Source organism: Leptonychotes weddellii, chromosome 9 (assembly GCF_054177405.1).
Source record: "Leptonychotes weddellii isolate Sample4059 chromosome 9, ASM5417740v2, whole genome shotgun sequence".
NCBI classification, from domain to species: Eukaryota; Metazoa; Chordata; class Mammalia; order Carnivora; family Phocidae; genus Leptonychotes; species Leptonychotes weddellii.
In genome coordinates this window covers 122,837,516-122,861,604 of record NC_138377.1, presented here as the reverse complement: position 1 = coordinate 122,861,604, position 24,089 = coordinate 122,837,516, and the positions used below count along the sequence as shown (strand labels likewise).

At 43.6% G+C, this 24,089-nt stretch overlaps 1 protein-coding gene across 5 annotated transcripts in view; it reads right to left on the bottom strand.

Annotated features, from left to right (window-relative positions):
- The window catches only part of PDE8A (phosphodiesterase 8A), a 148,904-nt gene that overhangs the window by 50,624 nt on the left and 74,191 nt on the right, over positions 1–24,089 (bottom strand). For 4 of the 5 annotated variants that reach the window (XM_081831735.1, XM_081831737.1, XM_081831734.1 and 1 more), the window contains exons 4-7: positions 17,873–17,929; positions 17,017–17,071; positions 10,754–10,842; positions 1,000–1,078 (exon numbers count right to left, since the gene is read on the bottom strand). In XM_081831735.1, coding sequence (XP_081687861.1) covers positions 1,000–1,078; positions 10,754–10,842; positions 17,017–17,071; positions 17,873–17,929 — 280 coding nt within the window. Of the gene's footprint in view, positions 1–999; positions 1,079–10,753; positions 10,843–17,016; positions 17,072–17,872; positions 17,930–18,958; positions 24,077–24,089 lie in introns of those variants that run through there. The other variant, XM_081831738.1, reaches the window with a different exon arrangement.

Genomic DNA, 24,089 nt, shown 5'->3' with positions numbered 1-24,089 from the left:
ACTAGAAGAAAACGTATAGGAAAGTTGTGCATGTGCTAATAGTAATAACAATAAAATAGTGATGCTGATAAAGCAATAACTGATATCGCTTAAGGTCTATTTTCCTTGCCAGACACCGGAGTGAGCACTTTGCATACACTCACCCACTTAGAACCTCCTGACAAAAGGCAGGTGGTTGTGAGTACGACTATCATTCCCATCTGTACAGCTGAGAAAGACTAAGGAACTTGCCCAGCGATGCTCAGCTAGGAAGGCGTGGCAGCTGCCTGCAACCGCGGCCCACCTGCCACCAGCCTGTACCCTCAGCACTGGCCCAGGCTGCCTCTCAGGACACTGACCCCTGAAAGCCGCAATCGATCGGCAGCTCCTTCCTGAGCAAGCTCAAGTGAGATTAAAGTGAAGAGCTGGAGTGCTCAGAACAGACATCAAAGTGCAGCTGATTCCCAGACAAAAGGAGCATTTCCTTGGTACAAGCCCTCTTTTGTTATCTAAAAGTACAAGTTATGTTATCTTAAGCCGCTTTTATGAATCTGCTTTGCTAATAATGGGTAATTTGTTCAGCAACTACTAGGTTATTCTGGAAATTCTGAGTAGTTTCTAGTAAATTTCTTTAGGTGTAAACGATCTTCAAAAACAGTGAGAAAGGCAAGAGCTTGCAGACCTTATGGTCAGAGCCTCCTCCTACTCCAGTGGTAATCCCTTTGGATAAAAGTCTCCTCTTGCTGAATAAATAAACAAAAAGGTGAACAGTAATAAATGCAAATGTAGTATTTCCACAGAATATTTTCTAGCACCTTAAGTAATTATTAGTACCTTTTCTTATCCATAAGGAACTTATTTTAAAGTACATATTTTATAAATTTTGTTCTGATAATCCTCTAAGGAAAACTTGGGCTCTTGAACTTCGAAAAGAAAAAAAAGATCATACTGGCGGGGTTCAGTCCTAGAAGAACAAACAATCCCAGAAATTCAGAAAAATGAACTTTCCAAATAACAAACCTGTATAATGTGGTCTTCACTTGTAATTTCAATTGCTTCTTGACTTCTCTCTAATGCAGTGAATATTGAGTTACAAGCCCTTTATGGGTAGGAAAAAAAAAAAAGACTGATTAATGTAAATACTACAAAAAATACAATACAAATCTTGGGTTATTGCATTAACTTATTTAAATGTATTTTTCATTTGATGATAAAAGTAACAAATACTAACTCAAGAAAAAGGAGGAGGGAAATATTAAAAAGCATAAAGAAAAAAGAAACACCTTCCGCAACTATGCTACTTGGGACCATGACTACTGGGTGCCCCCATTCCTGCGTGAGGACCAAGGTGGGATAGACGCCAGGCCAAAGCTCAGCCGTTCCCCAGCTCTGGGACCCTATGCACTGGACTGAACCTCCTGAGTCTCCCTTCTCCCCATCTGAAGAGCCCTCCTGAGAACTACATGAGAGAAGAAAATCAAGCATCCTGCACAGAGTCCGACAGAAAGGAGGCGGTCAGTCATTTGTCGTTATTATTTCTTTTTTTTAATGTAAAAAAAGAATATGTATTTGGAATGAGGAAAGAAATCACAGCAAATTACAATCTTAGAAAGATGATAATCATCACAAAATCCAGAAAAATAACCCTACAGTTAAACTTGAATAAGGCAGGGGTTAAGAGTGCTGACCCCCTGTGCAGTCCAAAATCTGCCTGTAACTTTTGACGCCCCAGAAACTTAAGTACTAACAGCCTCCTGTAGACCAGAAGCTTTATCCATAATACAACCCAGTCAATTAACACAGATTCTGTGCATTATATGTATTATATACTGTTCCTCACAATAAAGTAAGCTCAGGAAAAGAAAATGCTAGTAAACAGATCATAAGAAAGAGAAAATACATTTATAGGTATTTATTGAAAAGAATCCATGTATAAGTGAACCCGTGCAGTTCAAACCCATGTTATTCAGGAGTCAACTGTAATTTTATTAATAAACTACCGGATACAGATCTGTAGGACAGTTTCCGTATATATCTGTCAGTATAATCTTTGACTGCTTATTCATATCACAACATATTTTTTACGGTTACCAGAAAGATAATTCAGTCTTTTTTAACGAAATATAGTTGACATATAACATTCTATTAGTTTCACGTGTAAAACATAGTGATTCGACATTTGTACACATTGCAAATGATCACCATAGCAAGTCTAGGTATCATCTGTCACCATACAAAATTAATACAATACAGCTCACCCTTGAACAACACAGGTCCACTTATACGTGGATTTTTTCAATAAATACAGTATTGTAAATATATTTTCTCTTCCCACGATCTTTTTAATAGTGTTTTCTTTTCCCTGGCTTACTTCATTGTGAGGACACAGTATATAATATACATATCATACAAAATCTCTGTTAATTGACTGGTTATGTTATGGATAAGGCTTCCAGTCTACAGTAGGCTGTTAGTACTTTAAGTTTCTGGGGAGTCAAAAGTTATACACAGATTTTCAACTGCATGAAGGGTCAGTGCCCCAAGCCCTGCATGGTTCAAGGGTCAACTGTATTACTTGACTCTATTCCCCATGATGTACATTACATCTGCATGATGTACTTATGTTATAACTGTAGGATTGTGCCTCGGGATCCCCTTCATCAATTCGGCATCCAGCCCAAACCCCCTTCCCCTCTGGCAGCCACCACTCTGTTCTCTGTATTTATGAGTCTAGGTTTGGTTTTGTTTTATTTGTTTTGTTGTTTAGATTTCACTTAATTATCTTTCTCTGATGGCAAGATTTCATTCTTTTTATGGCTGCGTAATATTCCTCTGTGTGTGTGTGTGTGTGTGTGTGTGTGTGTGTGTGTGTGTAAAACATCTTTTTTTTATCCATTTACCTACTGATGGATACTTGGGTTACTTCCATAACTGGCTATTGTAAATAATGCTGCAGTAAACACAGAAGTGCATACTATCTTTTTGAATTAGTGTTTCTGTATTCTTTGGGTAAATACCTAATAGTGGAATTACTGGGTCATACAGTAATTCTATTTTTAACCTTTTTTGAGGAAACTCCTGTTTTCCACAGTGCTGCACCTGTTTGCATTCCTACCAATAGTGCATGAAGGTTCCTTTTTCTCCACATCCTCGTCAACACTGTAGCTTGTGTTTTTGATTTTAGTTATTCTGACAGGTATAAAGTGATATCTCACTGTGATTTTGACTTGAATTTCCTTGAGGATTAGTGATCTTGAGCATCTTCTCATGTGCCTGCTGGCCATCTGTCTTCTTTGAACAAAATGTCTATTCAGATTCTCCACCTAATTCTTAATCAGTTTTTTGTTGTTGTTGTTATTTAGTTGTATGAATTCTTTATATATGCTGGATATGAACTCTTAGTGGATATATGATTAGCAAATATCTTCTCCCATTCAGTAGGTTGACTTTTCGCTTTGTTGATGGCCTCCTTCACTGTACAGGAGCTTTTTAGTTTGATGTAGTCTCATTTATTTTTGCTTTTGTCCCCTTGCCTTTGGAATTTGATTAAAAAAAAAATCACTAAAACCAGTGTCAAGGAGCTTGCTACCTATTTTTCTTCTAAGAGTATTATGGTTTCAGGTCATACATACAAGTCTTTAATGCACTTTGAGTTAATTTTTGTATATGGTTAAGACAGGAGTCCAGTTTCATTCTTTTGCATTTAGCTGTCCAGTTTTCCTAACAACCATTTATTTAAAAAACTGTCCTTTCCCCATTGTATATTCCAGCCTCTTCTGTTGTAGATTAACTGACCATATAAACATGGGTTTATTTCTGAGCTCTCTATTCTATTTTATTGATCTATGTGTCTGTTTTCATTCTAGTGCCGTACTGTTTGGATTACTAAGGTTTGTAGTATAGTTTGAAATCAGGGAGCATGGTACCTCCAGCTTTGTTCTTCTTTCTCAAGATTCCACTGGCTATTCAGGGTCTTTTGTAGTTTCATACAAGTTTTTAGGATTATTTGTTCTACTTCTGTGAAAAATGTCATTGGAATTTTGATGGGGATTACATTAAATTTGCAGATTGCTTTGCATAGTATGGACATTTTAACAATATTAATTATTCCAATCCGTGAGCATGGTATATTTTCCTATTTATTTGTGTAGTCTCCAATTTCTTTTATCAATGTCTTATAGTTTTCAGTGTACAGGTTTTTCACCTCCTTGATCATTTATTCCTAGGTATTTTATTTTTTGAAGCAATTATAAATGGGATATATTTTTCTTTTGGATAGGTCATTATTAGTGTGTAGAAATGCAACGGAATTTTGTATATTGATTTTGCATCCTAGAACTTTAGTGAATTGTTTATTAGTTCTAGTAGCTTTTTGGTGGTGTCTTTAGGGTTTTCTCTATATAGTAACATTTTATCTGCAAATAGTGACAGTTTTACCTTTTCCTTTCCAATCTGGATGCCTTTTATTTCTTTTTCTTGCCAATTGCTCTGGCTAGGACTTCCAGTACTATGTTAAATAAAAGTGTGTGTTGGGGGGGGGGGGATTCTTGTCCTGCCTCTGATCTTAGAAGAAAAGCTTTCAGTTTTTCACTACTGAGTATGGCGTTATCTGTGAGTTTGTCATATATGGCCTTTCTTACATTGAGTTACGTTCCCCATACCCACTTTGTGAAGAGTTTTTATCATGAATGGATGTTATACTCTGTCAAATGTTTTTTCTACATCTACTGAGATGATCATAGGATTTTTAGCTTTCATTCTGTTAATGTGGTGTATCATGTTGATTGATTTGTAGATCAAACCATCCCTGTATCCCTGTAGGTCCAGAATAAATGGTATATGATCCTTTTAATGTATTGCTGAACTCAGTTTGCTAATATTTTGTTGAGGATTTTTGCATCTATGTTCATCAGGGATATTGGTCTGTCATTTTACTATTTTGTGGCATCCTTGTCTGGTTTTGGTATCAGGGTAATGCTGGCCTCATAAACTGAGTTTGGAAGAATTCCCTCCTCTTTTGTTTTTTGGAAGAGTTTGAGAAGAACTGGTATTAATTCTTCTTTGAATGTTTGGTAGATTTCACCAGTGAAGCCATCTGGTCCTGGACTCTGTTGTTGGGAGGTTTTTGATTGTTGCTTCAGTCTCCTTACTAGTAATTCGTCTATTCAGATTTTCTATCTCTTTGTGATTCAGTCTTAGAAGATTATATGTTTCTAGGAATTTATCCATTTCTTCTAATTTGTTGGCATATAACTGTACATAGTTGTCCCCTTATAATTCTTTGTATTTCTGTGGTATCCTAAGTTCTCTTTCATTTCTGATTTTATTTATTTGAGCCCTCTCTTTTTTCTTCTTGGTGAGTCCAGCTAAAGGTTCGTCAATTTTATCTTTTCTGTGAACCAGCATTTAGTTCCACTGATCTTTTTCGTCTCTATTTCATTTCTTTCTGCCCTGATCATATTTCCTTCCTTCTACTAACTTTGAAGCTTTGTTCTTCTTCTTTTTCTGGTTCCTTTAGGTGTAAAGTGTTATTGTTCGAGATTTTTCTTGTTTCTTCAGGTAGGCCTGTATTGTTACGAACTTCCCTTTTAGAGCCACTTTTGTTGCAATCCCATAGATTTCTTTTTTCATTTGTTCCTGAGCATTTTTAAAAATTCCTCCTTTGATTTCTTTGATGGCCCATTGGTTGTTCAGTAGTGTGTTGGCTTATTCTCCACATTTTTGTGGTTTTTCCAGGATTCTTCTTGTAACTGATTTCTAGTTTCATACCACTGTGGTCAGAAAAGATGCTTGCTATGAATTCAATCTTCTTGAAAGTACTGAGACTTCTTTTGTGGCCTAACATGATCTATCCTGGAGAATGTTGTATGTGCACTTGAGAAGAATATGTATCTTGCTGCTTTTGGATGAAGTGTTTTGTATGTATCTATTAAGTTCATCTGGTCTACTGTACTGTTTAAGGCCAATGTTCCCTTATTGATTTTCTGTCTGGATGATCTATCCGCTGATTTAAGTGGGGTGTTAAAGTCCCCTACTATGATTATATTGTCAATTTCTCCCTTTATGTCTGTTAATATTTGCTTTATATATTTTGGTGCTCCTATGTTGGATGCATATATATTTATAAATGTTCTATTTTCTTGTTGGGTTGACCTCTTTATCATTATGTAATGCCCTTCCTTTCTTTTATTACAGCCTTTGTTTTAAAGTCTATTTTGTCTCATATGAATATAGCTACGCCAGCTTTCTTTTTGTTTCCAGTATGGAATATCTTTTTCCATCCCTTCCCTTTCATTCTGTGTGTATCCTTACTTCTGAAGTGAGTCTCTTGTAGGCAGGCACACAGACGAGTCTTTTTGAAAATTATTATTATTTTTTTTTTAAGATTTTATTTATTTATTTGAGAGAGAGAGTGAGAGAGAGAGCACAAGAGGGGGGAGCGGGAGAGGGAGAAGCAGGCTCCCTGCCGAGCAGGGAGCCCGATGCGGGACTCGATCCTGGGACTCCAGGATCATGACCTGAGCCGAAGGCAGTCGCTTAACCAACTGAGCCACTCAGGCGCCCGAAAATTATTAATTTTTAATTCAAGTATAACGCCTTTTGATCAGAGAATTTAATCTATTTACATTTAAAATAATTATTGGGTAAGTACTTACTGCCATTTTGTTCACTGTTTTCTGGATGTTGTTGTAGTTCCTCTCTGTTCCTTTCTTCTCTTTCTTTCTGGTTTGATAACTTTCTTTAGTGTTATGTTTAGATTTCTTTCTCATTTTCTTTTGTGTATTTGCTGTAAGTTTTGCTTTGTGGTTACCATGAATTTCACATATATTGTCCTATGTATTTTTTTTTTTTTTTAAAGATTTTATTTATTTATTTGAGAGAGAGAATGAGAGACAGAGAGCTTGAGAGGAGGAGGGTCAGAGGGAGAAGCAGACTCCCCGCCGAGCAGGGAGCCCGATGCGGGACTCGATCCCGGGACTCCAGGATCATGACCTGAGCCGAAGGCAGTCGCTTAACCAACTGAGCCACCCAGGCGCCCTGTCCTATGTATTTAACAGTCTATTTTAAGTTGGTAAAAACTTAAATTTGAACATGTTCCAAAAATACATTTTTACTAACCCCCTGTTTTGTTTTTGATGTCACATTTTACACTATTTTATGTATCCCTTAACTAATTATTGTAGCTTTCCTTAATTTTACTACTTCTGTCTTTTGACCTTCATACTAGCTTCATAAGTGATTAATCTGCTACCTTTACTATATATTTACCTTTTCCAGTGACATTTTTACTTTCATGTGTTTTCTTATTATTAATTAGTGCCATTTCTTTTCAGCTGGAAGAAATCAGTAGATTTTTTAGCAGAAACTCTACAGGCCAGAAGGGAGTGGCATGACTTATTCAAGGTGCTGAAAGGAAAAAACCTGCAACCAAGAATACTCCACCTGACAAAGCTGCCATTCAGAACAGTCAGAGAGGCAAAGAATTTTCCAGATAAGCAAAAGCTAAAGGAGTTCATCACCACTAAATCAGCCGTACCAAAAATGTTAAAGGGACTTCTTTAATTAAAGCTGAAAAGAAATGGCGCAGTTCTATTTAAAGTTATACCATAATTTATTCAACAATCCTCTGTGACTGGACAATTAGGTTATTTCCAATTTAGTTCTCTTATATGCCTCAGAAGATGAAAAAAAAGAAAGCAACTGCCTACTTGTTCATAAAATGCAAAGACAATATTAAGGAAACTAACAATAGCAATGCTTTTACATTATTCCTGGTATTAATAAACTATCTCACTAAACAAAACAAAGCATCTTAGCCAATACAAATTAGCTTTTATTTTTGGTATATAAAAATCAAGTGATGAAATGTGAATTATATATTAATAAAGCTGTTATTTAAAAAAAAAAATCAAAAAACAAGGAGAAAGAAGTTCCCAACTCTGACATAACAAGCTTAGAGTAGATGGATCTGTGAGAAGCCGTACTTGGTTTTATCATTCTTTTTAAAATTTTTGCAGATTTGGTAAATAAAAAATAGTGTATCATTCTCATTTTCATTTCTTTGATTACTAGTGAAGCTGAATATCTATCTTTTCACATTTACTGGCCATTAATATCTCCTGTGAACTGCTTGATCACGGCCTTTTTAATTCTTTCTACTGGATGTTTCCATTTTTCAACTGATCCATCAAAGCTCTTTACATTATTGGGTTTTAACCTGTCTGTCCTATATGTTACAGATATATTCTTCCCAGTATGTTATTTATCTAAAAATGTAACATTATTGGGGTGCCTGGGTGACAGAGTCAGCTAAGTGTCTGACTCCTGGTTTTGGCTCAGGTCATGATCTCAGGATCGTGAGATCGAGCCCCCCACCCCCATCGGGCTCCATGCTCAGCAGCGAGTTCTGCTTAAGATTCTCTGTCCCTCTCTCTCTGCCCCTCCTGTTCATGTGTGCTTTCTTTCTCTCAAATAAATACATCTTTAAAATAAAAATGTAACATTATTTAAGGTTTTTAAAAGAAACTGTAGACAAGCTTAACATTTTTATAGTGCTCAATCTGACTCTCTTCCTATACCCAATCTGGCTTTTATGCCATGCTGAATTTAAAGAGACTTCATCATCCAATTACATATGCTCACTTATATTTTTAGTACTCGTGTAGCCCTACTTTTTAACATCAAGTCTCTAAGTCACTGGAATTTATTTTGGGGTTAAGTGTGAGATCAAGATATAACTTAATTTTCCTTCCAAACAGTTAACAAGTTGTCACAATTCTATTCACTGAAAAGTCTGCCCTTTTCCATGTTGATCTAAGCTGCCATGTTGATCATATGCTAAATTCTTAAATATACTCAAGTCTATTTCTACACTTTACATTCCAGTTAACTGATCTAGCAGTAACACAAAGGTGCTTCTTATACCTTGTTAGCACATTTTAACATCCAGCAGAACAAGTCTGGATTTCTCCCAGCTCTCTAGCCCCACATCTCCTTCCCTTCATATCTTCATATGGCCCTCGATAATGGACTTTTCCCTTTGGTTGCCAGCTGGTGCAGAGAACAAAGCAGGGCATGATGGCAGATGGGGACAGAGAAGTAAGCAGAAGACGCACCACAGAGAGCTGTGTAGGCCAGACCTTAGAGCTTGGACTTTATCTTGAAGGCAATGGGGAGGTGCAGAGCCGACACACAAGTGGAGTTGCATGTTACTAATGACAAAGAGGAGTCAAGAAAGATGTAGGGAGACTAACTGATGGCTCAATAATCCAGGTAAGAAGAGAGAAGAGTGGCCTAAAGAGGAAGATAAGTGGGCATATTCCACAGATACTCAGGAAGCAAAATCAATAGGACTGGGTGAATGACTGGTTAGGGATGTTGAAGGAGACACAGTGGTTTCAGTCTAGGACCACAGGGGAGATGATGCTGTGTTCACTAAGCTAAGGTATTGAGGAAGAAAAGGTCAGAGGTTACAGTTAGATTTGGAGGAGAGACAATGACTGCAGTTTGGAAAAGGCTGATTACAACCCGAAGGATCCCCTGTGCGGTGTGCTGCTTGTAAGGTCTCAGATCTAACTCACTTAATCTCCCTGGGTGTCAGCTGCTGCATCCTGACGGGACCCAGTAAGCTCTAGCATCACTGACTGCTCCAAAATCCCGCTTTACAATCTCAGAGTGGCCGGGAGCCTAGTTTACTGTAGGGATGCTGCAGTGAGCCCGCATCCGGAGTGAGGGAGGAGCAGGCCTCAAGGCAGCCATCCACCTTAGATTCCTGGCAAAATCTGGCAACAAAACTCTTCTGGACACTTTACTAGCCTTAAAACATGTCTGCTCGCCAGAACTCTGCTACCTCAACCTTCATTTCCCTTGGTCTGTGAAGTACTTCCCCTCCCTGCATGCGGAACCCTGTGCTGGTCCCTACTAATCTTCCTCCTCCAAGGCCTGACCCCCTTATCTCTGCCCTGGGCATATACAGAGTGATTTCATTCTCCCCTTGATCCCTGGAAATATTAAAGAATAGCAGACCACTCAAGGAAGAAACCTAGGATGACAAAGAGCTGATTTTTTTCTCCTTCTGTCAAACTCATATAATTTTACTAATTTTTTGCTTTTCCTATTGTGCAAGGAACTAGGTTTCTACTCATTTCACTAAAAATCAAAACAAAACAAAAAACTGTTGCTCAGGAGCAAACTACAAAATGCTTATCTGTGGATGGGCGCCTGGGTGGCTCAGTTGGTTAAGCGACTGCCTTCGGCTCAGATCATGATCCTGGAGTCCCGGCATCGAATCCCGCATCGGGCTCCCTGCTCGGCAGGGAGTCTGCTTCTCCCTCTGACCCTCCCCCCTCTCATGCTCTATCTCATTCTCTCTCAAATGAATAAAAAAAAAAAATGCTTATCTGTGGAGAAGAAAACATGTCACCTAGCAAAGATAACTAGTATTAATAGGTTGGGTGTACGTATACGAGTTTTTTTTTTTTTTTTCGTAAAAAACTAAACAGATAATTCAGTATATACTTTTACAGCCTGCTTTTTCATTTATGATTCTTTTGGAGCCCCATCTTTAAGTGTGAGTCTCCCATCACTAAAGTAACCACTTGCTAGACACCCAGGCAGACGCTAAGAGTCTGGATCAGGAGAGTTGCCAGGTCACCACCCCCTCCCATTTCAGCAGGAGGTCAGTTAGAGCCAAGAGCCACAACCCAAGACCTCACTGGCAAAGCTGCCCTGCGTGGTGTGACGTGGGTATTCCAGAAGTGGCGGGATTAATTACCTGAGTTTTAGCTGGGACCGCACCTCTCCAAACTCCAGCTGGAGCAGTTCATTGTAACAGGCCATGAGGCTGGGGTTTTCCACATACCTCTACAAAGAGAAAGGAGATGTTGTGGATAAACAAATGTGCATCTTTAATATGTCTATCAATAAAAATAACTCTTTTCAACAGACTTCTCAAGTGGGTAACCGAAATCTAAAAAATACATCATCTTTAGCAATGAACAGGAACTGAGAAATGAAAACCTGTGGGTACCAAATTAACTTTTAAGAAGGCAGGGCTTAAGAATGCTTTGTTTGAGGTAAGAGGATTTTGGTTGTCTGCATGTCACTATCGGAGGCTAGAATAAGTAGAAGGAAGAAACTTACTGAAGTCCTATTTATATTAACTTCCAGAGTATATTCCCTTATTCAAGCACAGGATGCTGTCCTCCTTACAGCTGTTCAAGCTCACAGTAAGCAAACACACGCTTGCACTTCTCTTTGCACCGGTATTTCACAAAGATAACCCCAACTCAGGCGACAGTTTCTACAGCCACCTCTAACCACGGCTCAACCAAGCCATCAGAGGATGGTCCTCCACGTGAGAGGTGCTGGCAGAGCGGTGGCTTTGCCCAGCAGCTCTCACTGCTGTGGACAATGACTACCTCGTATAACAACATTTACATAAAGGAGGCACCGCACCACAAAGCAAATGACACAGTTCTGAGAAGCATGGACCCATTCCACCACCAAATGATGGATTCCATGAAGACATCTTAGAACTCACTTGTTCTGTCACATGGTTCCATTCAGGCGGAAGAAATATTTGGGAATATTTACTCACCCCTATTTCTATGACCAGCGCTCGCTTTCACTTGCTCAGTGCATGGCTAATACTCTAACGGAGAGGGGGAGGCTGAGGCCGAAGAGGCAGGGCAGGGCCTCTACAGGCCACCACCTCCAAGCCAACGCCAGACCTGTCTGGAACACGGGCCCCTCAGAGAGCTCTTGCCTCTGCCACAGTGAAGGTGAATAGCCCCCCATTTAAACAGCGCTCAGGACCTTGTCTGAGTGTCAAGCAAGCTAATAATAACCCAGCCCCAGGTTCATGCCTTATAAACCCTATGACCCTAAACGAGGCCCCCAACCCTTCTGGGCTGGCTTCCCCACTTGCAGAACAAGACTATCCTGCTCGTAGCCGCCGCGGGTGACCGTGAGAACCGAGTGAGGCAGGGGCGGAAGCGCTCTAGCTGCAAAGTGCTGTAGGACCACAGAGGACGGTGCCTGCTGTGTCCCTCGGAGGGGAGGGGGGAAGGCAGAGACAGCTGGCCATGGGCGGGGTGGTCCCTAACCCACAGGCCAAAACAGAAGTCAGAGAGGTGCCACGCCCAGCAGCTCTCACCTACTGAGAGAGGAGGAGGGCGCTGGCCCTACCGTCCGTTCCTGGTCAGCCCCGACTCCACAGAACCCCGGAGAAGGCCGTCCACCCGCGCGGGCGTCTGCTGCTGACCAGGCAGGAACAGGGAGGAGATTCCTGGGCACAGCGCTTGTGCTATACCGCCAGCAGACAAGGGGGTGGGGACTGGCGCTGTCCAAGGGCCTGGCTGGCCTCACCAGCTCTGCAGGTGAGATCCTGGGATGTGGAGACACGTGAATTTATAAATGGCCTCCCAGGCACGCAACCAGACTTTTCACTGGGTAGGAATGTGTATATCCAAACTTCTTCACCCCAAAGGCGGACATCCAAGTTACAAAATAAGCACGTGGGGCCCCACGTAGAGCATCTTGCCCCTGCTTTCTGCCCCTCCCTCGCTACTTCTGCTCTGCTTGTGAACATCCAGTCTTCCCAGCCCTTCGCCAAGTAGGTCCCAAAGATGCCATGAGGCATGGAGGGCAGAGAAGGGCCCCGGGTCCAGGGACGCTTGGGAAACAGCTGTGCCGCTCCTACTCCTGCAGCAGCAGCTCGCCTCCTCGCCCTACCCCATCCCACCAGGGGGGCCGGGCCACAAATCCTATGGACTCCTGAGTTGACTCAACCTCGCTTTTCCAGAGCCTTTATCACGCCCACCTGGCTGGGCCCCACCCGGTGGTTCTCAGCCCTGGGCTGCTATTAGAATTACCTGCAATCTCACAAACTAATACCAATGTGCAGGCCCCTCCCAACACCACCTGAAAGAGACTCTCTAGGAAAGCTTTTCAGGGGATTCTCACGCACAACCAGCACTGAGATACACCAAGCCTGAACCTTTCAGATGTTAGTCAGCAAATGCTTGGCTGTGCCACCAGGTCCAACTGAGGAAGCAAGCAGGTCTCCATCCATCCTGAAATCCTGAACGATGGCGCTAACCCATAAAATAGTTGACTGCCCGCTGAAGACCAGAGACCCCACTGCAGGATTGGCTTTTAGGTCTAGGGCTGACTCAGGCGTTGGCATCACTGCCTACCAGCCATGGGACTTGGGAGAGTCACCGTGCCCTCTGTCACCTCAGTATCCTGTTGTTACGTGAAGGTACGGGACTCTGCTTAGAGGAAGATTAGTTTTCACTTGTGGTCTCTGACCCTGGCCATCCACTTGAATTAATCATCTACATAATGGTGAGCCTGCTGCTCCCTCCTTATTTGCCAGGTCATGTACCTCTACAATGACTACTTTAAAGCTTCTGTGCTTGGGGACGTGCACCCGAGAGTGGTTCTAGCAACGGCTTGAGGACCCCATGACTGAGTGTGTGGGTGAGAGGGCGGAGAATGTGTGCGTCAGCCGCTCTTGCATTTCAAGTCAGCTTCATGATAGCTCGATTATACTAAGAAAACAGAAGGACTGAGGTGTGCTATCCCTTCTCCCAGGATGCTCTCTCCAGTCCACACGCCGTGCCAGGGTGCTGCCTTGTGGGGAATTTCAAACACATGCATTCCCAACACACATCTATGCCCTTTCAAAGAGACCTCATACAAACATAAAGCTTCATGACTTCTGGTCGCTGTCGGTAAGCAAAGAATCCAAGGCAGGGCACATCATCTATCCCCAAGTTTCACTAGAAAGTGGAAGCTTCAGAGGTCCTTGCTAAAAAAAAATTTAAAAAATAGCCAGTTTTGAAGCTCAAGAATAATAACATAAAGATTTTCAAAGCTAGCTGGGGCAGTTTTTCTCCTTGTGTGAATGCTTTGCCCAGTAGGTTGGAGGTGGGGCATGACCTAGGATCCACCACCAGCAAGAGGTGATCCACAGCTTCCCACCCCAGAACCTGTACTTACAGGAACACTCACCTTCACACTGGCTGACTTGGGTTGTTCTCAGACAACTTAGTATGGATTCCTGGAGGTGAGGCAATGGGGGGAGGTGTTGATATGGGTGTATGCTTTGGGAGTTGTCAAAAAAAAAAGGCGGGGGGGGGCACCACAAAACCAATAATAATCTAATGTGTGCTTTTATATAAAATTGTGTGTGTATAAAGTAAAATCTTAAGCTCCATATTATTGGATGTTATAATTGGAATTTCTGTGCTCTTTTTGTCTGCATTTACTTGCTACCTTTGTTCACTTATTACTAAGCTTTTATCACTTTGTCTTAGAAATGTCATATAACTATACTTAATAACCCAGTCCAGCAGCATATCTTTTTTTTTAATTCTTATGTTAATCCCCATACATTACATCATTAGTTTTAGATGAAGTGTTCATGATTCATTGTTTGTGCATAACACCCAGTGCTCCATGCAGAATGTGCCCTCCTCAATACCCACCACCAGGCCAACCCATCCTCCCACCCCCCTCCCCTCTAGAACCCTGTTTGTTTTTCAGAGTCCATCGTCTCTCACAGCAGCATATCTTTTTAAAAAATGGGAGAAATTAGTCCGTTCACATGCATTTGATTTTACTCCTTCTATCTTGCTGTGTCTTCATGACTGGTTTCACACTGTTGCTTCTTCTTCCTTGTCAGCCAGTTTGACCAAGTTGCTATAAATTTCACAGTTCCTCTTGTGAATTTGGAAGGTTTGTTAAACTTTTCTATTAACTGTTACCTTCCTTCTCACTGATCTCAAGGGCCGACATAGACTTCCTTACTACTATTTGAAAACAAGATGCCAGTCACCCCCAGAATCGACTATCTCCCAGAGAACAAATGTTCTAGTCTGCACATTTCCCAGATGAACACTTTGGAATACTTTCATTGCCTGCTCTCCCCCACCCCCCGTTTGCTAAATAAAGCCGAGAATGCTTTTACCTCAACCTCCTCCCCACAAAACTTGAAAACGCCTATGTTTGCTAAGACAGTCTAGCATTTAAAGACTGACCTATTGTTCAAATTTTTCTTTTGGTATGTCCCCTCTGTTTTTCCTTTTCGGTCTAACATGACGCCTAGATAGATAGAGATATTTTACTTACATTTCGTACGTTCTCTAACTATAAACAAAGCTCTACTGCAGGTTATTTGTGCACGCACAGGGGAAGAAGGGCGGGCCGCAGAGACAGGGAGGTGGCAGGCAGGCAGGCACATGTGCATGGCAGGTTCGCTGCTCCCCACTTCCCTCCACGTCATCCCTCCTCCCTCCTCTTCAAGTTTCTGCTTGAGTTCATCTGTTGTGTCAGTGGGGTCCTTTCTCAATTCTTTGCCTCAGACAGGACACTTGGGGAAAGAGGACTCTGAATTTTATGCCCTGAAAGGTGAACAAGCACTCGGCTGCACATCCTTCTCCTGCTGCCATCTCTAATCAGACTAAACATTTCTAGGACTGTTTTATACAGTAACTGTGTGCTTATATTTACCACCAAGTTCAGCAATTTCTGGCTTCATTCCTTCTTGCATTTCAAGACTTTCGCTTGGAAATCACCTCCTTCTGCTTGAAGCACACCCCGTACCAACTCCTTCCATTTCCATATTGCTGAAAGTGTGTCAGTCTCATCCTTGAAAACCTTCCTGCTGGGGTTACCACTCTAGGTGAGCAGTTATTTTATCCCATTCAAAGTATTATCCCACTATTTTCTATTTTCCATTTATCACTGCTGAGAAGCTAACTGTTAGTCATCCTTCTTCTGAAGGTCATCTTTTTTTTCTGGTGAGATTTTCACTATGATGTGTCTTCTTTTTATTTACTCTTCTTTGAATTTGCTGGAATTTCTGAATCTGTGGACTACAGTCTTTCATCAGTTCTGGAAAATTCTCTTCAAACATCACTCTGCCCCATTCTCTCTCCTGTCCTCCTGGAACTCCAGTTACATATACGCTAAACTATACACTCTATCCTCCACACTTCTTAACCTCCCTAACTTATTTTCTATTATTGAATCTCTGTGTTACATGCTGGATGATTTCTTCAGACCCACTACATTTTAAAATTTTCAGTTATAATGTGTTCATTTCTCAAAATTCGATTATGTTCTGCCTAGAATTTGCTGTGTCACTTTTTATAGTTTTCCTATTTCTTGCAGACATTTGCAAGCTTGTCTTTTATTCTTTACATATAATAAGCATAATTCCTTTATAATTCGAGTCTGATAATTCTGGTGTCTGTGGGCTGTGAGGATGTTTTTGCTGTCCTTCCCCTACTGGTTCTCACTCGCAGTGCCTCATCTCCTGTGGACTGGTCAGCGTCCGTGGAATGCTGGCTGCTGCCTTTGAGCAATTACTTGCAGAGATTCTCTGAGGCCAGAGATAAAGGTGTCTTGCTCTGGAGAGGATCTGTATTCGCTTCTGCCAGGTACCCAGGAATACGACCTACCACCTAGAACCACTTTAAACTAAATTTGTGGCTTGGGGTGTCTTGACTACCTCCCAGATATAAATTTTGGCCACAAATCTGCCCCAGGATCAGCCTTACATAAGTTCTCTCCATTGTGATTCCCAAGGCTCACTGGCAACCAGCTGACCAAAGCCTTTAGAAGCCTTTTGGCTTAGGGAAAACCAACAGATCAGTGCTGAGGGTGGAGAGGGAGTCATGTTTGGGCTGCCTCATTTCCAGAATCCTTGCTGCCTTTCAAATTGCACATATACATGTCAGCATTATAACAACATCTCGTGTGGCATAACTCTTAATGAGTATGCCATTAAAGGAGATTTTATGATGTTTAGATGACTTTAGCAGGCATAATCCTGAGAGAGCAAAAACTTAAAGTGTTGTAGATTATTCAGATTACCAAGTTCTAAAGTTAAACTACACTGTAACAGCACAGGACAACAAAGTTTTTTCTTCAAATGAATTCAAAACTTTTGCTGGCTCTCAACAGAGATAAAATGTAATTTCTCAGGCTGAATTATACTTGCATAACAAAGTAGTGGGTACATACCCTTGTAAAGCCAGCAGCAATGAGGGGCATCACAGATGACTCTTCTCTATCCGTCCTTCAGAAGAACATAGTAAAGGGTTAGAGACCGTTTTTATCAATTACAGCTCACCTCTAACTTTTCACTAATTTACGTAATACTAGGACTATCATGTTAAATACCTTTTGATGAATTAGATTAATATACCAATCAGAAGTGTAAAATTGAAAATAGTTTTCTGTTTTAGTTCTGTATGTCACTTTCTGGCAATGCTTGAAATATGGAGATTCTGCACTAACAGCCAGAATACAGAAGTAACCACATACCTATTTGATATGTAAAAATTTTAATTTAAATTCTTCCCCATTTTCTTCTACTTGCAGTTTCTTAAAAAAAAAAAAAAAGTCTTTTCTCCCCTGAAAGCTCTGGAAAAAAGTTTAAAGGACAAAGAATCCTTTCTTCTATCTACAAAAGTATATAAGCCAATTAACATTTATTTGAATACTGCCCTTCTCCTAACATATTTCTATTCTTTCCTTACCTCCAATTTCCCCGTTTATATATGAATCAAACCTTTGTAGATATTTGGGAGTCAGAAAGCCCTTGGGGGGTGTCCCTGGATAACATTTGTACTTTTAGGAATGGAAGTCTCTCATGGTTTGCCTATTTCTAAAGTGAATAGCAGTCCAAAATCCCAAACCCCACATGAGAGCAGAAACTCCCACCAGGGAGTTAACTGGTGAAGTGGAAGAAAATAAGAAGAAAATGCTAAACTAAAAAGAGTCACACCTGTCATAGCCTACAAACTCTTAGGCCCCTGCTAAGAGCAAGCATGACATTGACACCTGAACTTCAAGGTCAAAAAAAATGAGAGCTTACCTGCGTACTACACCAATAATAACTGTGTTTTCAGAGAGTTTTGATGATCTAATAGACCTTTAAAAAAAAATTTTTTTTTAAATAAATGTAAAGCAATTCTTTAAAAAATATATAAATACACTCAATCTCGGTAGAACAATTAAAGTTGGGGAGAGGTAGAAGAGGGAGCAAGTCAAACTCCGATTTACCTTCTCTGCTACTTGATCTTCCTCCCTCCAGGGCACAAGCTGCACTCAGCAGACAAGTAATCCTAACGCTCACGGAGTGCGAACCTAACAGCTGGCCGAGACCGTGAGCCTGCTACTCATTCTGGCCTTTGTTAATCCAAGCAGCCTCAGGTGGAGAACGTTCCTTACCTTGGGTTTACGTGACTGGGATTATCTGTCTCTCCCTGCCAAAGGGAAATGTGAGTACATGTGTGTTACCGCAAGCTGATGGCCACGATTACAGTGGGGACAAAGCCCAAAGATCAGCTCCCTAAGCCGTATAAACAAAGAGTTCCTAGGTAGGCAAAAGCAGTAGCAACAAATTCAAAACTAGGAAATGCAAGATATTCTAACCCATCAGAAAGAAGAGAATCGCCACAGGGGGCACCTGGGTGGCTCAGTTGGTTAAGAAGAGAATTGCCACCTGACAGAAACAGGTAAGAATGGAGGACTGGTCAGGAGACGTGGGGGACGCTGCCCCACTGAAATCTCCCGTGGAGTACGAGGCTCCCACCGAGAGTGCATTCACCCCTTCCCAGGAACGAAAACCCAGCCAGGAGATGAGACAGGGTGGAAGTCAACGTGACCCAGGAGAGCAGGAGGAGGAACGGCTCCACTGGAGATGTACGACAGCTCACCCTACCTTGGGCCGGGGCGGGGGGGCGGGGGGGGTGGCATGCGGGACTCCGGAGAAGATTCAGAGCCATGCCACAGGAAGAGGGGGAAGGCAGCCCTGGGCTGAAAGGAAGACACTCACGCAGGACGGTGGCTCCAGCAGGAGAACAGAGCGACCGTTCCCTGACGGCCCCAACCACGTCAGAAGTGTGCTGGCCTCCTAGAGAATGTGTCCGGGATGGGACAGAGAACAGCTAAGACTTACTGCATGACTTCCGTTCTGTTAGTTCAAGAAACAGAACCACTCCTGAGTCACAGAACACAGAGAATCATCTGACTCTTTCTCAATTCTCCCAAGGATGGTACATAATGTAGCCTTCCCAGACTCATCAGAGGACATCAATTCAGCATACACAATGGATACCTCAGTTTGGCAAACTTTTTCTGTAAAGGGCCAGATGGCAAGCATTTTAGGCTTTGTGAGCCAGGCAGACTCTATCACAACCACTCTACTCTGCCCTGTAGCGTGAAAGCAGCCACAGACGATGCCTAAACGAATGGCGTGGCCGTGTCCCCTCTGGCACAGCCCTGCCTCACGGCACTGGGGCTTCATTTTCTCAAGGCTGGGTCTCACGACAGGCGCAGACGGGATGTGGGGAACAGAAGTGGCTCAGCGGTGGACGCGCAGCTCCAGGGACGAGCCAGTCGCTCTCACGGGCCGCACAGCTCCCACCTCTCTCTCCGTGTTGCTGTTTTCCCTAGTGTCCAGTCCATTCCTCCGGCTCCTGTCCGCCTGTCCATGCCAGGCGAGGCCAACCGCGAGGGTGCTGCCCAGCTGCTGTACTGGAAGAGCCCTCCTGACAGCTCACTGCAGATCTGCCGACCAGGTGCCGGTCCCCGGTTCCCCCAGGGCCTCCGTGCCTGGAGAACAGCCACACTCACCTGCCTGGAGCGGGGCCACGGGGAGGGCTGTACTAGCGGGGAAGGGCGACTGGCACAGCGGAGACTCGCACAGACAAGGCCAGCTTACTTCTCAAAACTGTGGGCTGCTGCTGAGCCTAGCGCAGATCTTACCCGGGGAGAGACAGGCGCCCACAAACGGTATTTCCGTGACTTCTGAGGGCACCGTACTTATTCTTGTGTTCATATTTCTGTCGTATCATAAAGATCTCAAGAAAGAAAAGACAAACTTAAATATGCGGTCAGCTATCTCAAACCAGTTCTCATCTTTTTAGAAGAAAAACAGAGATCCGAGTGGTATAAATAGCAGGCAGGTAACTGTGCGGATACACTCGGGAAGTCATTTTAGATGACTTACTCGGGACACAGGAATGAGGGTGGGCGCTGAGCGAAGGACAAAGCAGAAGGGAAGGCCATGTTTACCTGGAAGCAAGTTGATACCCGCAAAGAAGGGCTAACACTGTATGAAAAGGCGGAGGTCTACTCCTGACTTTTTCTGGTCCATAAGGGGGAAGAACAGACCAGAAAATAGAAACGTAAGGAAACTGGCTTGGAAAAAAAACACACACCCTTTACTTCAGATTCAGGAAAATGAAGAAAGAAATGACTTGGCATAATCAAAATGCATACCCAGACATTAGGAAGGCAGCTTTCGAGAAGTCAGAGAAGAGCGGGCACGAATCTCTAGCACGAGATTCTGAAAGACCGCGTGAGCACTCTGGGAAGCTCTCACAGCAACGCTGGCTGGTTGGCACCAGGTTTATGCATGAGAGAAAACTCCACACAATAGTGGCTTAAGCAAGACTCTTCTCCCACATAAAAGACGCGCAGAGGCACGCGGTCCAAGGCTGTGACAGCACGCGGCAGCACCAGGAGCCTGGCTCCTTCCAGGCGCCCCGAGTCGTGCCTCCACAGGGTTTCTTCCTCGTGGTCCAAGACGGAGGCTACACTCTAGCCACAACACCCACATTCTAGACAGCAGGACACTTTCCAGAAGATGCACAGGACATTCCCACTGGCCAGCTGCAAGAAAAGCTGCGGAATGCGTGCATTTTCTAGGTGGCCAGAGGCCCAGCTGAACACTAAAAATTCTGTTATTAGGAAAGAGTAGAAGTGGGTATAGGGGGCAACTACCATTCTCCAGACACACTGGCAACTACAAATAAATCTGGTGATGGTCTCAACACAACCCTGGAAGAAAGGCCAGGGGACGGAGGCTTACTCCAAGAGCCCAGCAAGGCCCTTCAGTGAGTCACATTTTACAACAACTCCATACTTGTACTTCACCACTGTTCCCTCCACCGTGCGGAATGAGTTTCGGATAGAAAAGAATGGAATTTACAGTGGAACAAAGAGTCCCGGACCGAAGTGAATCCAGAGATGGTCGAAGGCGTCCGGCACCCGAGTTGAGTCTTGCTCCTGCATTCAACCTAGATCTAATTCTGCTGGTGCCCTCTGGGCTCCCATGCAGGGCTTTATTTCCTTCACCTCCCTTTATCAAGTCTTCCCTTTCATGACAGAGCCCTGCTCCTGGTGCACAAAGGAACAGTTCTTCATTTCTTCTGAGTACCATAGGCACTCAGAAGGCACTTCCTTGTGGTGAATCATTTTCTTAGTCTTTAAGGCTATTCTCTCCCCTCTGTTATCTGGCAGCTTTTTATAGGCCTTTATCCTGGTCATTCATCCTTGAAGGGAAGCGAGATCAACCCCGTGGGGAGCCTGCAGCAGAGAGGGTCACAGAAGCCTCCCTTGCATGCCTTTGCTAGGCCCTTGGCATGGGCGGCCCTCCTCCTCCAAGGTCTGGGCCTGCAGATCAAGTCAGCAGATGCGAGTTCCTGCTCAGGGAGCACGGCCAGCAGGCAGGCAGAGGTGAGCTGCACACAGTGGACTCCTGGCTGGCTCTCCCCACCCTCTAACTAAACCTGAGAACCGATGCAGTCTGCTGTTCTGAAACTGTAACACGTCAAAGACTGCTCTCACACTCCTTAGGCTCCTGCCCCTCCTCACAACATGGTAGAAAAACCCAGGTCTCTGTCCCTCTCCCTCTGCTCTAGGTCTTGGGGATCCCAGGGGACACAGAAAGTAGAGAATGAGGAGGCAGCAGGGACTGGGGGGCCTCGGGCAGGGCTCTGGTGCTCAGCTAAGGCAGAGCCGTCTGTTTCTCTGGTCAGCACAACTCCAGCATCCCAGGCTCAGCACGACCGTGGCAGCGAAGCAGAGCCTCTTTCCATCTCCTTCCTTTAGGTTCGTTTGGTACTTCAGCTTCAGAGACTGAAGTATGCGGAGGACGTTTCAGGAGAGGTTCTTCATTAGGCCCCACGGTACAAGAGATACAGTGGGAATCCTGGCCTTCTTCTGCTCTCCCAGCTTCTGATATAACTGTCAGCTTATCTTTGGCTTCTTAATTGCTGTGGTCAGCTTTTGTCTGTTAGCTTCACGGGTTTCTTGACAGGAAGCGGGGAGGCGGCACTGTAATCAGCACAAGACGGCTTCCAACAGCCTCACAGGTGACTGCCTCGCCTTGGCCCCCCTGCCCTTCTCCTCTGCTCTCTAGCCGGCAGCCGCTCACCTTCCACCTGCTCCTGATGTGCCCCTGCACAGACCATGTCAGTGTCTCAACTGCCTACAGGCTGAAGTCCAAGCCTGCGGCTCAGCACCTAAGGCCCTCAAGATGGGGCTCCGGGCTGCTCCTCCAGCCTTCGCCAGAGCCATGTCCTGTGCCTGCCCAGCCCAGCACCTGTCAATACCGAGCAGAGAAGCCCAGTATACCTGCCTCTTCCTGCACATGCTGCCCCCTCCGCCTGGAGCAGCTCTCCCCGACACAGGCCAACTGCAGCACTTTGCATATACCTCCTCGTGGGCACTTGCAGCCTGTACTAAAATCACTCACTTGCCCTGCCAACTGGAACAGTAGCTCTTCAGAGGCAAGAACCATGTCTTATTTACCTGTGGAGCTCTAGTGCCAAAGACAGTGTCCAGAACTGAGAAGACTTGCAAAGCAGGGTTCCTCAACCAGTGGATTTGGAAATAGCACAGACACAGAATATCTGGCCTTCAGCAAGGCATCTGATAAGGAGTGTGAGGAGTTCCAAATGTCCCCAGTAGAGAGATACAGAAGAAGGCTGGTTGTTTAGATAAGTCAGCAACTGATGAAAACCCTTCACAGGTGGTGTTGATTAGGTATCCCAAAAGCAAGAGGAAGGAAAGGACAGAGCTCTGCCAGGGCTAAGGCCTCATGAACTGTGTAAGTCAGCAGAGGGACAGAGAGCATGTGAACAAGTTCAGGAGGGAGAGCCTGGAATGACTCCTTGAAGGAACACTCCACAGTGGGCAGGTTCCCTTAAAGGGATGATCTTAAAGGAGGTAAACCAGGCACAACCAGAACTGAGATGAAAGTGACTTAGAAAACTAAATCAGGGCCTACTCTTGCCTCTAGAAAACTCACTCACTATGGCACAAGGACCCTCCCCCCCAACACACACACACCCTCAGCTAACAAGATGGAGATGATGTGGTAAAACACAGCTAGCAAGAAAAACCAGAGATTCTTGGCCAAGGCCGTTCCTCAGGAAAGGAACATGCTCAGGGGCTGCATTTGTAATCATCTTCTCCCTGGACAGCCTAAGGGGGATGGCTATCCTGCTTACTCTTCACTGGCCCATCCAAACCTGGTGTGAGATTTTCGGTTCTGGAACCACGCTTACAAGGGCTACTGCCTGGAAGAGGACACTCAGAGGAAGCAGGCCTGATGGGGCTGGGATATGAAATCTCACTGTTAGGAGCTGCCAAGACCAGTGAGGATATGCTCCACCCAGGAAAGACCATTCCTGCCCTTGAATGCTGCAAATCTGGGAAAGGGGATTAGGTTGGGCTCAGCAAGAAAGAGAACTTCTGCAGCTCAGAGCTTTCCCTTGGGAACCGCCCCCCCCCCCCCAAACAGAGGCTGGATGTCAGGGGTGGGAACTTAGTAGAGGACATACACACATGACAATCTATACTTCTCTAAAACCTCCTATTAAGCAACCCAGTTCACATGTTTTGATATTCTGCAAGTACTATAAACAAGGCACATTCGCCTAACATTAGAAGACGGTTTTCAACTTTTTATAACTTTAAAAACATCTGGAAGATTTTATTAGCTCCTGTTGCAGTAACATGCAGGTGACGGTTGTAGTTAGTTACAGACTGGGTTTCATTTTAACCCTTAATGGTTTTCTTTCTTTTCTTTTTTTTTTTTTTTTACTGTTTTAAGCAAAGCAAAGTAAAACAGAACAGAGGAAGATCAATCCTAGAAATAATGATGTCCTTATGTCTTACTTATTTTACGTGCAAAGAAGGCAACTTAGAAGACAGTGAATTTAACTTGGTGTACTTCTGGGCTGCTCCTACTGTCACACACGCCAGTGGGGCTACTTAGGCCCGCGTCCCAGGCTCAC